At 49.5% G+C, this 19,318-nt stretch overlaps 2 protein-coding genes and 2 non-coding genes across 4 annotated transcripts; 1 reads left to right on the plus strand and 3 right to left on the minus strand.

The window, feature by feature from the left end:
* The first annotated feature begins 3,511 nt into the window (after positions 1 to 3,511).
* On the plus strand, positions 3,512 to 10,517 carry LOC127475099 (mitotic-spindle organizing protein 2B-like). Its single transcript, XM_051796526.1, has 3 exons — positions 3,512 to 3,696; positions 3,774 to 3,916; positions 10,244 to 10,517. Exons 1-3 carry the CDS (start codon positions 3,575 to 3,577, stop codon positions 10,402 to 10,404), a joined length of 426 nt encoding a protein of 141 aa, XP_051652486.1. The 5' UTR covers positions 3,512 to 3,574; the 3' UTR covers positions 10,405 to 10,517.
* Positions 10,518 to 12,661: 2,144 nt separating this feature from the next.
* Positions 12,662 to 12,735, minus strand: TRNAI-AAU (transfer RNA isoleucine (anticodon AAU)). The gene has a single exon. It is a non-coding gene; the product is annotated as a tRNA-Ile (tRNA).
* An 89-nt stretch (positions 12,736 to 12,824) lies between these two features.
* On the minus strand, positions 12,825 to 12,896 carry TRNAM-CAU (transfer RNA methionine (anticodon CAU)). Its single transcript has one exon. It is a non-coding gene; the product is annotated as a tRNA-Met (tRNA).
* A 1,352-nt stretch (positions 12,897 to 14,248) lies between these two features.
* LOC127475330 (olfactory receptor 1020-like) lies at positions 14,249 to 15,294 on the minus strand. The gene has a single exon (XM_051797060.1). The coding sequence runs from the start codon at positions 15,191 to 15,193 to the stop codon at positions 14,249 to 14,251; it is 945 nt and encodes a 314-aa protein (XP_051653020.1). The 5' UTR covers positions 15,194 to 15,294.
* Between the last annotated feature and the right edge of the window lie 4,024 nt (positions 15,295 to 19,318).

A 19,318-nucleotide genomic window follows, 5' to 3' on the forward strand; every position in this document is an offset into this window, starting at 1 on the left:
AGCAGCATGCTCAGGCACATAAGACAAGGGGTAATGGTTTTAAGCTGAAGGAACATCAATTTTAGACTAGATACAAGAAGTATTTTACAATGAGGGTGGTGAAACCCTGACACAGGTTGCTCAGAGGCAGCATTTGTGGACTCATTCAAGACCAGACTGGACAGGGCTCGGAGCAACCTGATGTAGTTGAACGTGTCCCTGCCCACGGCAAGAGGTTGGACTAGAGGACTTTTAAAGGTCCCTTCAAACCCAAAACTTCTAGGATTCTATGATCTTCCAGGTGAGACCACCCCAGTACCTTGCTACTGATCTGTTTGTGTCCCTCCCCCAAAACATCCCAGGCATGATGGTTCCACGCTCCCAACCCTGAACTTCTTGCTGTTGCCATTGGTGGGGTCATCCCACGACTGAGGTGGAGAACAGTACTGGAACCATTTCTCTGCTCAGAGACACCCCTTTAATACAGCCCATCATTTACTTGGTTAGCTGGTTCCTCCTCTTGCTATATCCACAGCCATGACTTCCAGCATTGGAAAGTGGTTCATACTGGGTGCAAACCTAACCAGGCAAAATCGTCATAAAAGCACAGATTCATAGAATGGTTTGGGTTGGAAGGCACCTCATTCCAACTCCTGTCATAGGCAGGGACACCTTGCACTAGAATGCTCTGCATCCCCTTGTCCAAGTTAATAATGAAAAAAAAAATTGTTACATTATCCTGAGACAATCTGTCTCCATTTGCTTTTTTTGCCTGGAATCTGGGTTTCCTTCAGAAAAACCTCAGAAAAATATGAGAATCTAGATATGTTTGAATCCTTCTTTTCCATTTTCTGGTTGTGAGAGGCACATTTGCTGCATTTGCTTGCAATTTGAGCCCTATCCACGTTATCCTAAAGCTGGCCCTTCCTTCATGGGGAAAGGACATTGCTCCTTTTCTCCCTGATCTCATACAGCCCCTCCTGCATTCCCAGTGTGTCCTCAGCCAGTGACTGTGCTCAGGCATTCTCTGCCTTTCCCATCTTGCTCAGCTGGATGACCCACACGTTGTAAATCTTCCTCTTAATTCCCACCATAAACACATGCATGCTGAATTTTTCTCCATTCAATGGCAAGCTCCAACCTGTGCCTCTGTGGGACCCAGGGGCTCGCTGCTCACGTCCTGTCTCCCTGTTCCCAGCGCCTTCTGCACATCCACAGCACACTGTGATTTACTGCCTGTGCGTTGCAGTCTCTGCACAGGCCCAGCAGGCCCTGATTTACTGCTCACACCCAGGGCTTCCTCTGCACAGCCACAGCACGTCTGGCTTTAGTGTGCTGTCTCTGACTGTGCACAGCGTGTCCTGATTCACAGAGAAGACTCCTTCATCTCTTTGCCTCCACAAGAGCAACATCTGAGCAACCCCCAACTCTAGCTGCTAATTCATGGTAAAGATTGCAGGCTCTGTGCTGCACCTAATTCCTTCTGCACATGCAGGATGTCAGAACCTCCCCTGCCCCCATTTGCTCAGTTCTTCTCATAACTGTGTCCTGCAAGGGCTGAGGTGCAGCCTGGCATCACCATCCCGCGCTGTCCTGGCTCATCCTGCTCTGGAAACTGTGGACTGAGCAGTGACTGGGTGTTAAAGTCCTGCCAGAGGTAATGGAGGGTGTCTCTGGCAGGCAGCAAGACTCAGTGTCCTGCCCAATATCATTTAGGCCAGAGTCCCAGCTGCCACCAAACTGCAGCTCCCGTAAGTGACGTGTTTTCAGGGGATGTTTATGGGTTCCAAAGGACTTCCTCTATTGACCTGTTGGACTGGGAGAGCAAAAGGGGGAAACTGGGAGATCAGAGCCCCCAGAAATGCTTCAGAAGGAACCTTGAAGTTCAGAGGAGAAGGTTGTCAAAGTTGCAGTCTGTGCCCATCCAGGCTTACACCAAGAAATGTGGGGAAGATGTGACCCACAGCCATGGCTACAGAGGCCTGTGAAGGAGGCACAGGAGGGGCAGGGTCTTCCATCCCTTGCCCTGGAAAGTTCTCCAGCCCTGTTTGTGATGCTGTGACCACAGCATGCAGGGAGAGCTGCCAGCTGGAACAGGCTGGGGCTGGGAAGGAGGGAGGTACAAGTTGAAACTTCTGTTTGTTGTAGGGAAGATGGTTCCTGTTTTTTTTCTTTTTTTTTTCCAGAAAAGGGCTGAGCTAAAAAGCACCTTGTCCTCTTCTGCTGTGACTTGTAGCTGAGCTCTCAGGTGCCACAGGCTGGGGGAAGTGGTCCAGGTGGGACCAGGGAGGTTTGGAGACCGCATCACCCACAAGATGAGGGCTCTTGCCCTTGCACTAGACTTCCATCCTGTCCCAAAGGAATAGGTACATTACACACCAGAGCTGGCAAGAGAGCAAGCACTGAGATGTTCCTCAGTCCCCTCTGCATCACAGACCCTGCACTGCCCCGCTCGGCCGAGGGTCCCCCTGGAAGTCTAAAATTCGGGACAACCTCAGGCTCTGTGTCTCCGGCACTGTCAGCCCCTCAGACAGCCGGGTAATTCGTGCTGGCAGCTGGAAACGCCACCATCTCTGTCCCTGCTGGGCTGGTCCCACTCGGGGCCATAAGCAGCAGGATCCTTCTTCATCATCATCCACCTCATTCCCGTCTCAGCAGCTGCAGTAAATCTGCCTGTCAGCGGGGCCTGTCGGGACACATGGTCTGGTCACCTGTGGCAGGGGATGATTTCGACACACTTGCTCGGAGTGTGGAGTGGGAGCGTCTCTCTCCTGGTGTAGGGTGGGCCGGGGTCTCTCCTGGCGGTACCGGGGGGACACAGCGATCCCCCTGCTCTGCTCTCCCTCCGGCAGCGCAGCTGGTCTGGGTGTGCTGGGACGGGAGGAGCGGGGACAGCCCATCTCTCCCTCCCCGATGGCAGCAGCTCATTTCCATTTAGATAGAGGAATTTCAATCTCAGTTTGCCGGCTTCTCGTCTCGCTGCGACTCAAGACCCAAATTTTCAATTTTCTTCCCCACGCCACGCCAGATGCTCTCGGGGCTTGGGGGCGGTTGGGAGCGAAAACGCGGTTGGGAGCGAAATCCGTTTGTGGCTCCGCGGGTCCCGCGGCTCCTCCGCACCCTGACCCGCGGCACCGCCCGGAGCGCTCCCAGCGCCCCTCGCTGGCCCCGCCCTGGAGCACAGGAGACACCGGCGGGGACAGACAGACACCGGGGGGGGGCAAACAGACACCAGCAGGGACAGACACCAGCGGGGACAGACGGACGCCGGCGGGCCCGGGGTGGAGGCGCTGCCCTGTTGCGGGGGCTGGAGCGCGGCTGCCGCCTGCCGGCAGCGCCGGGAACAGCAGGGCCGTGAGAGGGCGGGGCGGGGCCATGAGGGGGCGGGACCATTCAACGAGGGGCGTGGTCTGGCCGTGAGGGGGCCCGAGCTGGCGGGGGGGGCGCGGCGTTCAGTGAGGGGGCGTGTCCGCGCCGTGAGGGGCGGGTCCGTGAGGGGCGGGTCCGTGCAGTGGGCGGTGCGTCCGTGCCGTGAGGGGCGTGTCCGTGCCGTGAGGGGCGTGTCTCCGTCGGGTCGGAGGTGGCGGTGGCGGCCATGGCGGCCGTGTCGGTGTCGGAGGCGCGGCTGCGGCGCAAGCAGCTCCTCAGCGCGGAGGAGGCGGAGCTGTTCGAGCTGGCGCAGGCGGCGGGCAGCGGGCTGGACCCGGAGGTGTTCCGGTGAGCGAGCGGGGGGCAGGCGGCGCGGCCCCGCGGGTGCCGCCGCGCTCCCCGCCTGACGGGCGTCCCCCCTTCAGGGTGCTGCTGGACCTGCTGCGCATGAACGTGGCGCCGCTCGCCGTGTTCCAGGTGCTGAAGTCGATGTGCGCCGGGCAGCGGCTGCCACCGGGGCCCGAGGGCGGCCCCGCCGCCACAGCGCCGCTCCCCGCGGACACCCGAGGTACGCGCCGGGCCGGGCCGGGCCGGGGCGGGCGGGCGGTGGCACCGGGCGCGGAGTCCCCTGGGGACCCTCCCGGGCACCCCCCCGGGCCCGGCCGGGCCCCGCCGCCCCCCGGCCCCGCGCTGCGTCCGCCTCGGCCCCGCGGGCTCCTCCCGCCCCGCGCCCGCCCCACCACCGGGAGGGGCCCGCGGGCCGGTCCGGGGGGCGGCTCGGCCGGGCCCCGCGGGGCACGCTCCGTGTGAGAGCAGACCCGGCCCGGGGCCCGCTCCGTGTGAGCCTCGGCCCGGCCGAACCGCCCCCCTTTTGTCCTTATTCTTATCATTTTGGGGGGGGCTGGGGGGAGGTTGCTGCAGCACTCGGGGTTTTGTAGCTTCCTGGTTCTGCTCGCCAACAGAGAGAACCCCTTAATCCACACTGTTACATAGTGCTGCTTTGCTCGTATATAACTCGAAGAAAAAGAGTAAAGTTTCTGGTCCATGAGGAATCCCTGGAAAAGGAGGGATGCGTCCTTTGCTCTGTCCCCTCCTAACACTCATCCAGTGGTTTCCCTCCTCTACAGATGGTATTTTGGTGGGAAGATGAAGTGGGAGGCTGTGGGGAATTGTCAGATAAAATAGGAACTGCTTTTGACTGTGTTTGTCTTTCCTTACTGCTCTGATTTCTGTGGACAGCAGCAACCATAGCCCTGAACTTGTGCCATATATATATATAAATTTTTTTTATTCCAAACCAGCTCAAATAAAACTTGTATTTACTCCCTCAAGTGACTGTTGGCTGGTAGCTCACCACATCTGTGGATTCTGTCCAAAATGTTTAAAAAGAGGTAACTAAAGTAAGTCTGCTGTCACTAAGCCTGAATTCACAGTGAAAAGGCTCATTTTTCTTGTGTTTAAAAATGTATCAGAAATGGGCAATGATCCCATCAAGGGCCTAGAAGATGATGAGGTCAAGTCTAATTGTATTATGTCCCATTTTCCCATCCTCTCTCTGTTTCAGGGTGAAAACTCTGTTGTGCCTCCTGGGTTTGTGTTGACCCACTCTGAGTTTCAGGTCAAAGCTTTAAAGAGTAATGGTCAGCAGGGACTGTGTTGGGAACTCAGAGAATAGGACAAGAAAGAAAAGCTTGGTGGGCACAGATGGGGAGAGTGATGTTTCCCTGTTGTGATAATGTGGTACCACTTAGTCTGGTCTCACTCCTGAGGCTGCCTTGGTGGTTGGGTGTATTTATTCTCTTAGCTGTGCTTGCCAAGCCCTGTAGAAAGTGAAGTTGTGAAGCAGGATTTGTTTGATAAGCAGTCAGTTTTGGGATAAAGGGATTATGCCTCAATCTGGCATCTTCACAACAGAGCCTGCTGCTCCAGTGTGGATTCCCACATGGTAAGTGGGTGGGAATCCCCTCCTTGAGCAGCTGAGGGTGGCTGCACAGAGACTTGGGAAGTCTGCAGGAGCCCAAATGGAAGTTGCAGTGTGTGGATAATGTGTCCAGGACTCCATGGACTTCACCATGAACAGGTTTCCCTTTCAGAGGAGATGCTCTTGGTGAAGAATTCCCTGCAGGGAAGGTGGTTATGGTGACAAGAACAGCCTCATATGTGACTGAGAAGTAACTAAATGTGCACAGGGCCAGGGGAAGACACCTATCTGGTTACTTTTTTCTGAGCAGAATGGGGGAGGTACAGCACTTGTTTTTTTTAAAATAAGAAGTAACGTGCTATTCCAGTACCGTGTTGAGAGGACACATCCCAAAAGAGCACAGATTTTAAACAAAAGATGCTGTTAAATTTTGCTCTCTCTTCTCCACTGTCGGTGGTCCAGCTGTTACAGGCTGCTCAAACTGTGAAGGCACATTGGTAAGGTTTTTGTCCCTGTCTGTCTATAATGTGGAGCATCTTCTGTTCTCTCGTATGTACTGTTTGGGTGGTACTTTCTGGAAAAATTAGGCTTTTTTTCCAGCATCGAGCCACTGCTATGAGCTAATTGTAGCCAGTAGTAGGCTGGCACAGGTTTGTAACAGTCAGATGGCCACTTTTTTGTTAATCAGCATTAAATTTCTCAAGAGGAAAAGCCAAAAGCCCTAAGGTAGAGTTGATATGCCCTTAACCATTCCCTCCTGCCACCTGGATGTGCTACAGGCACCTTAGGGAGGCTGAATTTGCAGGAATTAGTATCTGTCTTGGGAGCTTAATTTGGTTGTGTCTGTACCAATCTAGGATGCTCATTCTGCGTTGTTTGCCAAGCATCTCCTGGTCTGAATCAGATTGCAGTCCTAATGTGTCCAGCTAGTATTCCTTTAAAATTGACATTTCTTCCCAGTATCTGATCTAAATATACCGTCCCTCAATTCCATAAAGAATCACTCCTCATTCACTGAGCTTTCTAGTTCTGGGCACAGTCTAAGTCCATCCTTCAGGAGCTAGGTAAGTGTTAATAGGGTATCTGGGGGTGTCCTCTGTGCTGGATCTGTTCTGCAGGAGCAGAACAGTTTGCTTTGCCTCCTTTCCCTTTGGGAGCTGTTGCAGGGAAGGGGAACCAAAGCTCTGTCTGCTGTTGGCTTTGCCATCTCCTGTTGGAAGGTGCTGCTTCCATTTAAGAAGAGGATGGTGCAGCTTCCACGCAGGACTAGGCATCTGGAGAAGAGATGCCTCTTCTGCATTGGTGGGACTTGTGTCTGTGGTTACAGCCAGAGCTCTGTACTCTGGAACAGCACCTGTCCTGCCCTTGCTGAGCTGCTTCATGCCCTTCAGCTCTGCCCCTCTGCTCTGTGTCTGCTTCTTCCCCTGTCAGAAGGCAGACAATGGGCTGCAGTTATCCAGGTCCATGCATTTGTAACTACTTTCTTCCTGTGTAAGTACTTGGATACAGTCAAGGTCTCAGAATTGTAAGTGTTGCTGTGTCTACTACACAGCTTGTTGCTGACTTTGTCCTTCCTGAGTGTTCTTCTTGCAATCCTTGTGTTTTTTATCCTTCCCTGTTCATCCCTTTTTCTCACTTCTTTCACTTTGTGCTGTCTGTCTTTAGCTGTGATGAGCCTTTTGGGATGGTGACCTTTGCTATGTGGGCCCACAGTGGCTGCCAGTGCCCTTGGGTGCTGCTGGCTGGCCATGCCAGCTGCTCTGCATTCCTCTTACACTCAACTTTGAGTTATCTCAGGGACTCGGTGTGGGATTTGTAGTGTAGACTCCTGTATTAAGGAGATAAGGATAATGCTGACAAGGATAATGCTCTGTAGATCTCTGATACAGCGGAGGGAATCCCCTTGGAGCTGCTAAGGATTTTCCTTAAATTTATTTAGTCTGGGTTTTATAAATCACCCAGTGAATTTTCCTGTTGGCTATACTGGCTGTTATGCTTTAATTGCAGATTAAATATATCCATGGGATCTGAGTGATAGAGAAGTGTTCTCAGCCGTGCCATGCACCTGGAAATGTCCTCGAGCACTTGGTGGTCTGTATGTCTTCCCTGAAAAAAATTCTCTAGAATGATCCATCAGTGACTTGTAGCACTAATCAAAGGACTAACAGAGTCCTGATCATGGTTTCTTACTTAGTTGCTTCACTCATACTCAGGTTTTTTCCAGTACTCTGACAAGGCCACTCCAATGAGTGGATTTCCTGCATTTCCTAAGGAGCATTTAGGTTGCTTTCTGGATCTTATCCTGCGACTCTCACTCACTCCAGCTTTTCCTCCCATAAACAGTAGAGTTTAAGCCTTTTGAATTAGAGGCCTTTATTCTTGCTTTGTGAAATGATGGACATGGTAAATACACAGGTCAAGTTTTATGCTCAGAGCATTCTTGGTGTGGAGTTGTTGCTGTCCCTCTCCCTTCCCCCAGGCTCACATTCCGAAATGCACTTTTTGAAATAATGCTTCTGTATTGTAGGCATTTCGTTAGTCCATCAGCAACTGAATACCTTCGATTTATAGACCTTTGTCATCTTGTGGTACAGAAATTATCATATGATGTCAGTTATTTTAGAACTGATAAAAAAAATTCTCAGCTGTACTGTGCTTTCTTGAAATTCCCTTGGATAAAAGTTGGTTGAAATTCCCTTGGTTAAAAGTTCCTGCACCTTTCCTCTCCCAGGGGGTTTATAATAAATTTTGATACTCTCAAAACACAGGTGGATGGGTGGCGAAATAGTCTTTTCTACTTCAGCAGAAACAGCACACAAACAGCTTTTATTTCTTCCTCCTTCTCCTAGGAACAACTTACAAAAAATCTAGGCTGGAATCAAAACCTGATGAGGCTCCAATAGAATAGATGGCCGTGTAGGTCTCTGTGCTGTCACACTTCCCCTGTGGGAGGTTTGCCGGTTTACCTGATGCTCTGAGTTTTGCTCTCTGCTGGGCATTGAGTTAGGTTTTTCAGAATGTCTTTTCAGGTTGCTTTTCAAGGTTGGTTTTTTTGTCCTTCCTGTAACTGAATCTGTTATCTCTGATAGTGTAACTGAGGGAAGCACAAACCATTCCTGTCCTTGCACACTTCAGGGGCTGGTTCACAAGTCAACACAGGGTACTTCCAAAAATATACTGAGTTTTTATGCTGTTTAACTGGTTTGTTTCCCTGTGATCTCAAGGCTAAGGGGATGGAGGGCACGTACTTTTGAATGCAGCTTCTCTTCAATCAAGTGACTCTTTCTGCCCAGGTAGTTTCAGCTGGGTCAGAACATCCAGGGCTTGACTCCAGTAGTGTTCCAATGGTACCCCTGTGTGTGTGTGCACATGGCTGGAGTTGTCGTACATGGGTGAGGGTTGAGGCCCTGCCCTCTCACCAGACAGATGCATGTGACAAAGGGGAGGGCAATCACCTGAAGAGCTGTCCTGGATTGCTGAAAGCATCATGGTGAATAATGCTTTTTATTCCTGCCACTTTTTCCTCTCAAATACTCTCAGATCACCTATTGCCTTTGGCAATGTGTTTGTTTTCATGGTCAACACTTGCACTAGTGAAGCTGCTTAAAAATGCCTGAGCTACAAGGCAGCTGGCAAGGCTGGTTGGCTGGCTTGGGATGGTGACTGCTGGCACGTCACTACTGTGCTTTACCTTAAGAGAGTTTTTTAAGAGCACCTGACTTGGCTGGGATAAGTGAATGGATTTTTTTTTTTTTTTGCCACCCAGATTTTACAGACACGTAGTGGCCACATACTCTTATTTGGAAGTTCATAGATTGTCTTTCTGGTACAGCAGGGTGTTAACTGGTGGTATTGATGTGAGTCCTGTTCCCAGACAGCTGCTCCAAGGAGACAGGATGGTTTGGTAAGTAACTGTGTGTGCTGTGCATAGCACAAGTGATCCAAGATGATGATTTCCAAACCGTGCCCTTGGAGACTCCAGAGTGTGGAGCAGCTGTTGGTGTTGTGGAAGTTGCTCTGATAACTATTGCCAAGATGTCACTCTTCATTTTAATTGCATGCATGTAACTACAGCTCAGTGTATTCCTGTTCTATTTCCTCCATGCTATTATGAAGTTTTATGATGCTTCGTGGAGGTTGCTGTCTTTAGAAGCTGCGACCCTTCACATCGCATTCCTTTTATTCTCTTTCCCAATGCAAGTCCTACTTCTCACCTGAAGCAGTTTTCTTCAGTGCAGGGAAAGTCAGTGACCCTCCCTTTATCCCCTCCGGACATCTGTGTCTGCACACAGAGTCTGTTGCTTTCTCCTCTGCTGGATCCAGCACCGTGAGCCATGTGCCCCTTGCTTCCCTCAGCTCCCACCTGTGTGCCCACTGCTGCTCCTTGCTCTCGCTTTGCCGTCTGGAGACGGTCAGTTGTGCCCACAGGAGGCAAACTCTCATCTTCTGAACTCAGTAAGAACATCTCTAAGTCCTAGGCAGGAGTCTGAGCTCCTGGAAATCCCAGAAAATGATAGGAAATCCAGACCTGCTCATAGATTGACAGAGGTGACATGGGGAGAAGTGTTTGTGATCTGATGGTGGGGTGACAGCCTCAGACACTGGTGTGCACTGACACATCCATTCACTTATCCGAGCTGGAGGTGTTGGAAGCTCTTGTTATCCCAGCAGTGCTGTTTGCCATGCTGCTGTTCCCACGTGGAATGAGTGGAACCAAGTGGCTGGTTACTTTGTAGATTAAACCTGATGAAAAGGAAAAATGCTCCTGCTGCAACATGTTTGGGTTTTGTGGTGCTGATCCCTGTTGGGCTGAATTCACCAATCCGCTTCCTGTGCTGGGTGCTGAACACATTTGTGGGATTTAACAGGATTTTGCCTCTTGCATGGTTCCTGAAGGAAAGCTTGCCCTTAGCTGTTGTGTGCCTGATGCTTGGGTTGGGATGTGAAAATTGATGGATGTGTTTGTTTGTTCAGGGAGAAATAAAACCAGCTCTGCCATCAGTGGGACCCAGGTTCTGGCAGAAAGGAGCAGCAGGGAAGGATCTGCCCAGAGGATGCCCCGACAGCCCAGTGCCAGCCGGATGCAGAAGGCTGGAGCCTCTGGGAAGAACACTGGGGGAGGCAACAGTACCTAAATAAGGCCTTGGAACTAGATGGATTTTAGTACTTGACGATGTATATAAACTATGTTTGTTAAAGCTGCTTGTGTTGTGTGTATTAACCAATAAACATGATTTGTAATACAGGACTGTTGTTCCAAAACTTCTTTGGCCACACAGTCTGTTAGGAAGTGTTCTTTCATTTGTTCTTGCCCTGTTCCCCTCCTGTGCCTGTTTATGGGGTTTTAGCACTATATCTGAAATCAGGTGGACCTTTCCCATGGCAGTCCTCCCAGTGCTGGTGTGATTATAAAGTGTTACAGTCCCCTTTGCCTCATGAGCCAGGTCAAAGGAGGAGGTTGTGCCAGATAAGGGAGGCAAGAGAAGTACCTGAAACAAGTAAATGGGTTTGTTAGGGCTCAGGTGTTCCCATTCATCATTCCAGAGCATCTCCAGGCAGCTGTGGGGGCAGGGGCCATGAGGGGAGGTGGCCAGGCACGAATGATCCCAGTGCTGGCCTTCAGGAGAGCAGAGTTTGGCTTCTGTGGGATCTGCTTGATACAGTCCCATGGGATCAAGCCCTGGAGGGAAGTGGCACTCAAGAAAGGAGGTTTATAGTCAAGGATTACCTTCATGCTCAGGGGCAGTCCATCCTGACACCCCAGAGCTACATCCCATGCTTGAGTTCCAACTGCATCCCTGACACCCGCTCTTAGAGCTGTGTCCCTGACCCCCAAGCCCATTTCTGACCCCTCATAGCCTCAGCCTTGTTCCCTCCAGGCCCTGCAGAGCTGAAGATGCTGCTGTGGGGCTGCACTGGCTGGGGTGCAGCACCGTGGGGTCCCCCATGGCACCTCAGATCAGGGTGCTGGGGGTTCTGTGTCCCCTGAGGTTGGTGCAAGGGGCACTCCAGAAGGGACAGGGCAGGATCTGGGCTGGGATGAGGGGTGGTGGGGTCAGCCAGGGCTGCAGGGAGCCCCCCCATGCCATGAGACAGCCTTAGGTTATGTGACTAAAAGCTCATCTCTGTGAGTGAAGAGGAGGAGAGGGGCAATGAGAGGTGGAGGAGCCCTGGGAGTCTCCGCAGTGCCAGGGATCCCCTGTCCTGGCTGCTCGTGGGGCCGTCGGTGGGCCCAGGAGGAGCTCCCACCCTGATGGCCAATGGGGCCACTCTGCAGGTCACTTCTTGTGCTGAGGGGGTGACTGCCTAGGGGTGAGGGAGACATTATGGGATGCAAGGGAAGAGCATTTGGGGATTTTACAAGACTTATTATGGGATGGTTAGAGGGAGGAACCAAAGGTTGGGAAAAGAAGGTATCAAGGTGGTTTAGGGAGCCATAAATGTGGGAATATTAAGAGATAAGGATATGACAGGAGCTGTGTAGCATCTAACTGCCCATCTACCATCTGAGGGTATGTGCTTCCAGGGGATACACTGCTGGGGACATGGACATTTGTCACTATTAGGATGCTTAATCAGGTGCACGTGTTGCACGCTAATTGGTGACTTTCTGTGCAAAGCTGGTTTTCAATAACTCTTCACTGTTTAAATGGGCATCATTTGCTGTAACATTGTCCTGAAGGCTTATAAAATCAAGACAATTTTATATTCAAAAAAGATTTGTTTTATAAGCCAGTTAAAGCAGGTAAGCCAATCAAACCAATTAAAGCTCTGTCAACATTTGAATAGAGATTTGTGATGCCAAGTGGAATTGGTACTACCCAAGTGACTTCAGAATTCTCAGGATTTTAGAAGGGTAACACAGAATGTGCAAACACTCCTATGGTAAGTTGGGGACTCACAACTTCACGGAGTTACCTTGGTCCTGACCCAAGGGGAGGGTCCCCAGCTGTCATCTTTCAAGGAGTACTAACTCTGCTGCCCTCCTTGCCCATCTGGGCTCCACCTATACCCCAGCTGAATCTGATCAGTGGTCAGATCCAGTCACAATAACCCTCAGTGGTCGGAGTCTGACCTGCCCCACCACAGCCACCACGCAGAGGTGCTGCACACCAAAATCCATCCATGGCACGGCTGAGGTCAGTCACAGGTCACTGTCTGCAGGGCTGGTGGAGCCGGTGCACTGTCATGAACATCCAGTGAAGTTTATCCTTGAATAGGAATGAACACCTGCAAAAGGAGGAGTAGGGAAAGCAGGGGGAGAGACTACAAGCTCTGCCAGGGAACCTTCTGCCAGGACCCACAGACTGTCTCCCTGCACCGTCACTGCCACAAAAGGGAGGGAAAAAAAGAGGGGGGAAAAAAGAGACCAAGACCCAAACAAAGCCACGATGGCCCGTACGGGGATCGAACCCGCGACCTTGGCGTTATTAGCACCACGCTCTAACCAACTGAGCTAACCGGCCACTGCCACCCCTCCCGCGTCACCGCCTCCTGCCCCGCGGCGGCCCCGGGGCCCCCAAAAGGGGCTAAAAACAAACAAACAAACAAAAGCTAGCAGAGGATGGTTTCGATCCATCGACCTCTGGGTTATGGGCCCAGCACGCTCCCGCTGCGCCACTCTGCTGTCGTTCCGGCGCCTTTTTTTGCCGTCAACATCCCCGTCCCTGCCCCGCCAGGCCCGGCGCGCAGCCCGGGGGCCCGAGGGGACGGCGGTGGCCCCGCACCCAGCGGGGTGGCCGCGACAGCCCCGCTGTCCCCTCACAAGGGGTGACAGCGGATGAACCGCTGTGGTGCGCGGCTGTCCGACCTGCTGCCGGAGCTTTGCCTTTCTCCCAGGAACTCGCTCCCCGTCCCCCCGCTGAAAGCTGAACAGAGACGTTACCGAACGCGGCATATTTCTTTAAAAAGGGTTCCACGCAGCAGCGGGGGAAGATGTTGGAAAATTCTTTTAATTTTTAGCAAAAGAGTGTTTGCCATGGTTACCACACAGTGCCTGGTACGAATACCAGAGATTAATGGGGCTTTGTGTTAACCCCCTACATCTGTGACTAATAGTCTTGTGCCAGATAATGCTCCCTTATTTACCTGTATAAGTGATTAATATGCACTAGTCTTATGTCTTATAATTAATTAATTAATTAACTAATATATACTAGTCTTATATGTCTTAGTTTTGAGAAGAAAGACGGAGTGCCAGAGCAAAGAATGGTAAGAGAAGTGCATCATGACCTGACCACATATCTGAGATACTCATTAGGAGATCTGGAACAATAAAAGGGAAATTTGGGGAATGGGATGTTCCCCAAAGACCACCAAAGACTCTCAAAAGACCCCTGCTCATATCTAAATACAGAAATAATTATCATATATGCATGCATTCAAGAATGTAATTAATATGTAATAGGAATGTAGTGAGTATGTATTAGTTTCATGGCTATAAATTGGTCTCTTGGGTTGCTGGGTGTGCATTTTGGGTGGAGGGATTCCCCATGCACCCAGTGTGTGGAATAAAGGAATGTTGGCTTCCTAACCCAACAAACTGGTTGGAGAGTTTATTTCCCAGTTTTCAATAACAGAGACAAAGCCCGTCTGGGATCTTCTATTTTTTGGTCTATTTGCTATAAACTGTGTTTCAACTTATTCTGAACTGAGTTTCAGCTGTAGTGAGGAAAAAGCAAGCAAGCAAGCAGAGTGGTAAGAAGATATCAAATCCAATAATATGTATATAATGACATTCATAGATTTATTTTGCTTACTTTACAGTGCACACCACATATTCTTTATCCCTCCCCAGACCACCCCCCCACTGATAGCAAGATTATTTACCCATTTTGTTCCTCTGGTTATATTTTTTTAAGAGATACACCTACATATTTCCAAGCTTTATTCACACTAACTACATTCACACGCAATGTAATTGTGTCTGTAACTCATTAAGGATCATTACCCCTTATTTTTTGGTACAGAAAGCAGCCTTCAGAAAGCCAGCAATTTTCTCATATGCTTCTGCAGAGCTTTCTTTATTTCTTTGTTTCTCAGACTGTAGATGAGAGGGTTGACCAAGGGGGTGAGAATGGTGTAAAAAGCAGAGAAGATTTTGTTTGGCAATATGTGGGTATCGTGAAAAGGGAGTATGTAGACAACTACTATTGACCAGTAAAAAAGAATCACCACAATCAGATGTGAGGAGCAAGTAGAAAAGGCCTTTTTCCTTCCAGTGGCAGAAGGAATTCTCACGACTGTGGCAATGATGCAGAGATAGGATGAGAAGGTCAACAGGAATGGAGGCAGCGAGCACACACCTGCCACGACAGAAGTGACAAATCCCACCAGCCGCGTGTCGCTGCAGGAGAGTTTCATCACCGGGAAGGAGTCGCAGAAGAAGTGGTCGATTTCATTCGGCCCACAGAAATCCAAATTCGAGATCAGGAACGTCAGTATGGAATTGGACAGAAAGCCACTGCCCCAGGACGCAGCGCCCAGGCGGAGGCAGAGCTTGGTGTCCATGCGGGATGGGTAGTGCAGGGGCTCACACACCGCCAGGTACCGGTCGTAGGACATCGCGGCCAGCAGGTAACACTCTGCCCCCGCCAGGCAGCCGAAGAAATAGTACTGTGTGAAACACCCCCTGACTGAAATGCGCCTGTCTCCACCTGCGTAGCTGAGCAACATCCTTGGCAAGATATTGGAGCTGTAGCAGATTTCCAAGCAGGCCAAATTGCCCAGGAAGAAGTACATTGGGGTGTGGAGGTGCTGGTTAACCACCGCCAGCACGACGACGCACGTGTTCCCAGTTATGGTCACCAAGTAGATCGACAGAAACATCAGGAAGAGAAAACAATCCAGTTCAGGGCCATTCCCAAAATCTAGGAGGATGAACTCCGTAACAACTGTTCGATTTTTCCACTCTTGATTTGCCATAACTTTTGTTCTAGTGTTAAGTCAGGAAATGCTACCAGCAATGAAGACCTCTACATTAGGAAAATAACGAAAATTTCCTCACAGAATAGAGAAACCAAGAGTAAAAAGTCTTTGCATCACCAGACCTGTCATGTAATTTTTTCAAAAAGATTTCTCACACACAGAGTCACATTAATTATTACTCCACATACTAAGAGGAGCACCTGCAACTGAACTGATGTCCATGTTTCTTCTCTGGCACAAGGGTGCTTTCTAGCATGTCTCCAGTCTGTGCAAGCAAATTAAAAATCAAGTTCTTTTATCAGATGCTGTCACAAGTTTTGCCATATTCTTTTCTGTTGTGAAGAAAATAAATATTTGGTCAGATTGCTCCAGCAGTGACATAGCTGTATTTGCATTGTTAATAAGTATTGGTGTCATTGATGTATATTATATATTCACTATTTATAGGTATGTAGCATGACTTCTTGTGCAGACATTTTTCTTATTTGAAGAACAATTCAAATTTAGCATTTCAAACACATTTCAAATCTTATTTGAATTCAACTTCCTTCACTGAAAAGAAGTATGAAGGACATGTATACCATTCTCCACATATGTTTACCCTGTCAAAAAAACCCCTGAAACACTCACAAACAAAAGCACTTTGCAATTGTTTCATTCTTGTCAAGAGGTAGAACAAATTTAAGGAGTTTAATTCACCTAAAAAAGACAGAGTAACTAATCTTTTGAAAGGACCAATTTTTTGTCACTGAGAAATCAGAGAGACTTCAGTAGCCAGGTGCTTAATCAGAAAAATACAGTTCAGATAAATCCTACTGCTTGTCATAGCGCTCTTTTTTATTTTCCTCTCCTGTGTCATTCTCTAGATTCCCTTACAAATCTGATTTTCCAAAAATCCTGGGGCTTTGAAGAATTTTTTCTGGATTTTCCTAAAAAAAAAATCAGTGGTCAAACTAGCCACAATACTGTGGTTAAGGGTAAACTGGTACAGGGAGACAACAGAGGGTGGATGCAAGGACAGGTAGCCTGAGAGGAATATAGAAAAAGAGTCTGAGCAGGCAGAGATCAAGTTAGGAGAGCTAAAGCCTTGAAAAAAGTTAAACCTGGCCAAGGACACCAAGGGCAACAAAAAAAGCTTCTATATATATGTTGGGGATAAAATGTGGGTCATCTCTGGAAAGAAAGAGATCTGGTTATGTGGGACTTGGAGAAGAATGAGGTACTCCACGGCTTTTTTACCTTGATCTTCACCAGCAAGTGCTCCATCCACACTGCCTGAGTCACAGGAGGCAAAGGCAGGAGTGGGAGAATGAGGAGAGGATCAGGCACAGACCATCCAAGGGGGCTGAAGGTGCACAACTCCATGGGAGATGACGAGACACATCTGTACATTTTGTGGGAAACAAGTGTCTAAGCCACATTTGACAGGTTGTAACAATCCAGTGAAGTTTCCAGTGAAGTTCCCACTGCCTGGAAAAGAGGAAACATAACCCTCACATTTAAAAACAGAAGCAAAGAAGACCCAGGGAGCTACAGATCAGTCAGTCAGTGGTGTGTTGGACACACTGGAGGGAAGAGATGTCATCCAGAGGGTTCTGGCCAGACTGGAGAGGTGGGACCATACAAACCTCCTGAAGTTCAACATGGCCAAGGGCAAGGTCCTGCCCCTGGGCAGGGGCAATCCCAGCACAAACACAGGCTGAGGGGAAATGGATGGAGAACAACCCTGAGCAGAAGGACCTGGGGGTGCTGGCTGACGAGAAGCTCATGGACATGCCCTGGCCACGTGTGCTGGAACCCAGACACCCTCCATGTCCTGGGCTGATCCCACAGAGTGGGCAGCAGGGGAATGGGGAATTCTGCCCCTCTGCCCTCATACAATAGCGTAACTTTGCAAGACTTACACACTTCTTTCCACAGAACTAATTTTAAAATTTCCCTTAAACTCTCACACATTCAAACCCCAAATTTTTAGTTAGTTTTCTAACATCTGACCACTGAAAATGCTGGAAGTGTGGCCTGTTTCTGTGTCAGTCAACAAAACCTTCAGCACTGTTTCTTACCTGAAGCCACAGGAACATTGAAATCCAAGTAAAAGCTCTTTGACTTCTTGAGGTTTTTGTATGCAGCTTTATTTTCATGAAGATCTTGATTTTCTTGGGAACAAGGGGAAAAAGAAGAAGATTAGAGCTCTGTGTTTGCAAAAACATGTCGTGTGTGTTGTCCCCTCAATAATTTTCAGATTTTCCTTTTTTTTTATTTAACCAACTGAATATACCAGCTCTTCCATTCTATCAGGTAGAGAATGTTCCTCCTACCCCTTCACTCCTTAAAATCCTTTTCAGAGCTGAGACCAGTGAAACACCCCAGGGGATAATCAAGCAAACAAAAGCCTTGGAGAGGTTGTTGTCATCAGCCTCATAAATAACATAAATAACCATTCTTTCCCAGTACACTCTGGTTGGAATTAGCTCTTTTTTAGCCTACACTTTGATCACTTTTTGGGCCCGGATGGAATTATGTGGATAGATAGAACGATGATTGAGCTAGAGATTACTATGATGATCATCATTGTTACCAAGTCAGCACTGCTGTGTTGACATCTAAACCTGATAGGGCCTGGATTCAGTGCCAGGCAGATGCCTGTGAGGCTAATTCAGGTGTCCTCTGGAGATGCTGCTCCATCTTCTTTCTCCACAGGGCTTCTTCCTCCTAGCTGTGGTATCACAGATAAGTGAGATGATTGTTCCAGGTCCTGATTTTGTACCGCAGCCTCCCAGCTGGCATTTAAGAAGGTCGGGTCCGTTGAAATTTGTTAGTCGGTGTTCAGGCTGCAAGGCCAGGCAGAAGCAGCTTGATCTCTTGGCAAAGCACAACTCTGCATCTGCTTGGTGAACCTCGAAAAGAAAAAATGCCATATGAACAAGGGAAAATTCAAAGATCACATGAGAAAGTGAAGTCCCTCCAAAATCACGAGGCGGTGTTGTATTACGCAAACACCGCTAGAGGGGAGTGTAGACAAAACAGTCTGAAAGACCAATTTCTGCCGCAGCGACTTGGGCCCCTACGGAGCTGCAGAGGCTGAATGTCATCCGTCTTGATTGCTGACATGAGATGGAATAGATCTGTCTCAAAAATACAAAATCTGCCTGCTGACTTTCCCATGGGATACCCCTGGTTTCTCACCAAGCAGCCACTGTGTCAGTTCTACTGTATCATAGAATAGAATTATAGAATCATAGAACCAGCCAGGTTGGAAAAGACCTCAGAGATCAACCAGTCCAACCCTTGATCCAACACCTCCGTGGTTACCAGACCATGGCACTGAGTGCCATATCCAGTCTCATCTTGAAAACCTCCAGGGACGGTGAATCCACCACCTCCCTGGGCAGCCCATTCCAATGTCTGATTACTCCCTCTGTAAAAAGTTTCTTCCTCATATCCAACCAAAACCTCCCCTGGCACAGCTTAAGACCTGTGCTCTCTTGTCCTGCTGCTGGTTGCCTGGGAGAAGAGACCAACCCCCACCTGGCTACAACCTCTAGGTTGGTAATAAAAGGAAGACAGAGGATAAAGTGGGCCATCTTTGGAAGGATAATGGGAGACATGGAAGCTGGCGCAGATGGCTTCTTATTCACTTTGCAAGGGTAGATGGTGGATGTTGAAATTCAGAACATGGTATCACCTGCAGTAGCAGTGTTTGTTTGCAGACTCTATTTCTTTGAATTTTGCAAAAATGTGGATCTATCACATGATCTTAGAGCCCCTCCAGAGCCTAAAGGGGCTCCAAGAGAGCTGGAGAGGGACTTTGAACAAGGGTCTGGAGAGACAGGATGAGAGGGAATGGCTTCCCACTACCAGAGGGAAGGGTTAGATGGGATATTGGGAAGGAATTCTTGGCTGTGAGGGTAGTGAGGCCCTGGCACAGGGAAGCTGTGGCTGCCCTGGCACAGGGAAGCTGTGGCTGCCCTGTCCCTAGAAGTGTTAAAGGCCAGGTTGGATGGAGCTTGGAGCAACTTGGTCTAGTGGAAGCTGTCTCTGTCCATGGCAGGGTGGTGGAACAAGATGGTCTTTAAGGTCCCTCCCAACCCAAACCAGTCTGTGATTCTGTGATTCTATGAT

This window comes from Manacus candei, unplaced genomic scaffold (assembly GCF_025592945.1).
Source record: "Manacus candei isolate 608988 ecotype Guabito, Panama unplaced genomic scaffold, ASM2559294v1 h1tg000046l, whole genome shotgun sequence".
In the NCBI taxonomy this organism is placed as follows: domain Eukaryota; kingdom Metazoa; phylum Chordata; class Aves; order Passeriformes; family Pipridae; genus Manacus; species Manacus candei.

Excerpts from the sequence above, each read along its gene's own strand:
- LOC127475330 (XM_051797060.1), bottom strand. The coding sequence starts at position 15,193 with ATGGCAAATCAAGAGTGGAAAAATCGAACAGTTGTTACGGAGTTCATC.
- LOC127475099 (XM_051796526.1), top strand. The coding sequence starts at position 3,575 with ATGGCGGCCGTGTCGGTGTCGGAGGCGCGGCTGCGGCGCAAGCAGCTC. Across the intron at positions 3,697-3,773 it reads CTGGACCCGGAGGTGTTCCG|GGTGCTGCTGGACCTGCTGC; the intron begins GTGAGCGAGCGG and ends TCCCCCCTTCAG. Across the intron at positions 3,917-10,243 it reads GCTCCCCGCGGACACCCGAG|GGAGAAATAAAACCAGCTCT; the intron begins GTACGCGCCGGG and ends TTGTTTGTTCAG.